Raw genomic sequence first — 4145 nt, forward strand, 5'->3', positions numbered from 1 at the left:
ATATTAATATATGGATGTCTATATCTTAGAATACTCTAGACTATATTATTTTATGGAAATTCTATTTCATTGTATTGTATATATATACCCTTCATAATAGAATAAGAACATAGTTTATATCTCTTATATTCTCTCTACAATTCTCTCATCTCTTTATTTCATAACAAGTCCCTAGTTATATGACTTATTTCGAAAACCCATCTTAAAGGACAAAAAAACTCAAATAAGAGAGTGTATCGTAAAGTGATATAATGGCGCTCTTCGGTTTTATGCACTAAATCATCATTTTAGGGGTTTTTTTTATAACTTATACCTTGAATAATTCATTCTTATACCTAAGATAACTTTCTTTAAAATTCTATACCTAAAATAACATTTTGTTCCAAACTCGATACCAAATAATCTTAAAAAGGCATTGAATTGACGATCTTGCCCTTATTAATTAAACTTCATCATTCTTTCCCCCACCTATTAACCAACACATCCACGATTACCACCACTAAAACCAACAAATTAGTAAGGGCAAAATCGTCAATTTAGGGCTTTTTAAAAAGATTTATTATCAAATTTGGAAGAAAATGTTATTTTAGATTTAAGATTTTAAAGAAAGTTAACTTAGGTATAAGATTTGAAAAAGTGAATTATTCAAGGTATAAGTTATGAAAAAACAAAATGTTGCTACAAAATTGAGGCTCGTTTTTTTAATTTGTTCTACCTAAAGCTGTGATTGCCAGAATTGAGGCTACTTGCAGATCTTTTCTCTGGCATGGCAATGAACAAAAAGAAAACCCTGCATTGGTCTCTTGGGACACGATCTGTCAACCTAAAAGGCAAGGTGGACTTGGGATTAGGAAGTTCCATGAATGGAATCTCGCTGCCATAGCCAAATATGCTTGGTGGGTTGCTACAAAAGTTGATCATTTATGGGTTCGCTGGGTTCATGCAATTTATATCAAAAGTAGTAATTGGTCTGATTATGAACCTTCACCTACCCCAAGTTGGGCTTGGCGCAAAATTTGCCAAGTCAAGAAACTTTTCAAAAATTTCTTATTTCAACAAGTATGGAATGACTCTGGACAAAGGTACATGATTGAAGAAGGCTACCAATGGTTGTTACCAGTGAGAGCTCAAGTTAGTTGGTTTCCATGGATGAACCAGAAGTGGATTCTTCCCAAACATAGTTTCTGCAGTTGGCTCATTGTTCAGCAGCGCTTATTAACACAGGATAGGTTACTGCGAATGCATATAGTGAGTCATAACTGCTGCTACTTATGTGGACTGCAAGAGGAGTCTCATGATCATTTATTTTTTGAATGTGTGTATAGCCAGCAATGCAGGGATCTTATCTCAGCCTGGTGTCAGATACAGTTCCCTGTCAAGAACAGTATTATTTGGTGGCTAAAATGGAGGAATAAAGTTGTTGGGAGAAAGCAAGGCATTGCTGTGATTCTTGTAGGCCTGATGTATTGGATTTGGTATGCAAGGAATCATTGTCGGATTGAAGGAGCTCTATGGAGGCCTGAGTATTTGGTCCAGCATGTTAGGAATGAAGCATGTATGAGGTTAAGAGTAATTAGGAGTCAAAATGTGAAATATGCGAATTGGATTGATAGCATTTTGTAAAAGTCAGAGATACGGTTATAAGTCTCTAAAAAGTTTGTAATTGGGAATCTTTTATATATTAATGAGATCAGCTTACTTGCCCAAAAAAAAAAAAAAACACTCATTTTAATGATACTTTTAAGTAACCATCACATTATAGAAAACTTCATTGAACTTAATATATGATACTACTAATTATTATCCATTAGAAGAAAAATACAATAAGAATTAAAAACCTTTTAGAAAATGAAAAGATGCCATAAATCAATGTTACCAAAACTTATAATAAATAGAAAAATATTACTGCAGATTATGATACATTGCCTAAACGATTTCTTTCAAGAATTTTCTTCCATTTTTTCACGATTCTAATGCTTAATTGCTTAAATCATCTTAATTTAATTTTAATAAGTTTTATTATTTCAATCTCCTTATTATTATAGTGAATAATCAAATTCAATGTATTATTTTGCTTTCAAAAAAAATTCAATGTATTATTCCAAAATTTTATTACCAAAATATTTAAAGAATGAAATTATTTGTTTGCTTAAATGTAAATGCAAAACAATATAAATATACATGTTTGCAAGCAATTACAATCATACTTTCATATTTCATAAATTTCATAAATCTTGTGTTTAAGAAATATAAACCATTGAAATTATAATATGGGTAGGGTTTCGTTATGCATAACCTATGGTTTACTAATTACATTAGTAACTCTTTTGGTGTCTTGCAAAGGTGCTAATGATGGTTGGGATTCTGATGCACATGCTACATTTTATGGTGATATACATGGGGGCGATACTATGTGTAAGTCTTTCTCACTTTTCTTATTCCTAAATTCTCATATAAAACGGTCTTACACAACAAATTGCGAAAAGGAGCTTCGATTTTATATAGTTTTTGTACAATTTATAGACTATATCACTATTGTAGTGCACGTAGTGATTTAGATTTTGAGCTTTTAATAAAGTTTTCGAGTTTTGTTTTGTTTTGTTTTGTTTTGTTTTAAAGATTATGGGACTTATCATAAATTTTAAGAGCTCATCAAATTAACATTAAAAAAAAATATTAAAGTTAAGAGAAAAATACGCATAAACTCGGTTAGATTTAGCTAAGTTGGTTGTAGGTTTATTTCTATTTGTAGTTCTTATAACCATCTCGGTTTCACAATATATCAACGTAAAACCATCATAGAGGTGATCGCCTGTTTCTTATATTTATTGTTTTCTCTTAACTAGACAATTTTATATGTAAGAATAACAAAACATTAATGAACGGGGTAATAACTATAGAATGCTTGTACAAGATTAATAAGTTTAAGCTCTAAACAATAAACACGATAGGATACCATGATTGTAACCCGTATAAGACATTGGGGTAATATCGTTGTTGTTTCCATATAAAGCTAATAACTTTACTTGAATGTGCAGTTGGTGCTTGCGGATACAAAAACCTATTCGAACAAGGATATGGACTTGAAACAGCAGCATTAAGCACAGCTTTATTCAACAATGGGAGTACTTGTGGAGCATGCTTTGAATTAGCATGTATTAATTCCCCTAATTGCAAGCCTAACGCCGGAACAATTAAGATCACGGCGACAAACTTTTGCCCACCTAATTATACAAAAACTCACGATATTTGGTGCAATCCTCCTCAAAAACACTTCGATTTAGCCGAAGTCATGTTTCTCAAGCTTGCTGAATACAAGGCCGGAGTTGTCCCAGTGAAATTCAGACGTGTCCCTTGTGTCAAGCGCGGTGGTCTCAAGTTCCAAATCCAAGGGAACAAGTTTTGGGTGTACGTATTAGTGTTTAACGTTGGAGGAGTCGGAGATGTGGTTAATATGAAGGTTAAGGGTTCAAGTTCGACCAATTGGGTACAAATGACACGTAGTTGGGGGCAAAATTGGCATATTCCGATGGATTTATCAGGACAAAGTTTGTCATTTGAAGTTACTACTAGTGATGGTCGGACGTTACAAGCTCTTGGTGTTGCTGCACATAATTGGCAATTGGGTCAAACCTTTGAAGCTAAAGTCAACTTTTAGAAAGTATAGTAAAATGAGGCTTGATCACATGTTCACTTGGCTAATAGCCTAATATATATTTATAATATTATACTATGAAATACATGATTGTGCATTTTTATTTGAGCTTTTATGTTATGGTAGTGTCTTGTTTTTAAAGGTTTTGATCGAATTAATAATGCATCATCTCTTATAATAAATTGTTGTTCGATTTGTCTAACACACTTATGCGCATGTTCACCGGGTTTTATAAGATCATTGTGATCAAATCTCACGTAGTCATATATAGAGCAACAATGTAAACCTCTAACAATAGACTATTTATAGTTTAGCGCACGATATCTTATAATTCTTAATTGACGTAGTCGATCCATTAAGATCATTCAGTATTTCCGAAAAACTCATATGGTCACTCTTTTCTTCCTCTTTACAAAGTCACTTCTCTTATTTCGCTATGTACATACGCTTAGCGCCTTATCGGCATAAGGTTTAAGTTTGAATAATATGT

The 4145-nt window shown here is 32.4% G+C and overlaps 1 protein-coding gene across 1 annotated transcript; it reads left to right on the top strand.

The window, feature by feature from the left end:
- The first annotated feature begins 2232 nt into the window (after positions 1-2232).
- LOC141614419 (expansin-A23-like) lies at positions 2233-3758 on the top strand. Its single transcript, XM_074433182.1, has 2 exons — positions 2233-2415; positions 3039-3758. The coding sequence occupies exons 1-2, from the start codon at positions 2271-2273 to the stop codon at positions 3656-3658; spliced, it is 765 nt and encodes a 254-aa protein (XP_074289283.1). The 5' UTR covers positions 2233-2270; the 3' UTR covers positions 3659-3758.
- The last annotated feature ends 387 nt before the right edge of the window (positions 3759-4145 follow it).

The sequence above is a fragment of the Silene latifolia genome, chromosome 1, assembly GCF_048544455.1.
Source record: "Silene latifolia isolate original U9 population chromosome 1, ASM4854445v1, whole genome shotgun sequence".
Lineage (NCBI taxonomy): Eukaryota > Viridiplantae > Streptophyta > Magnoliopsida > Caryophyllales > Caryophyllaceae > Silene > Silene latifolia.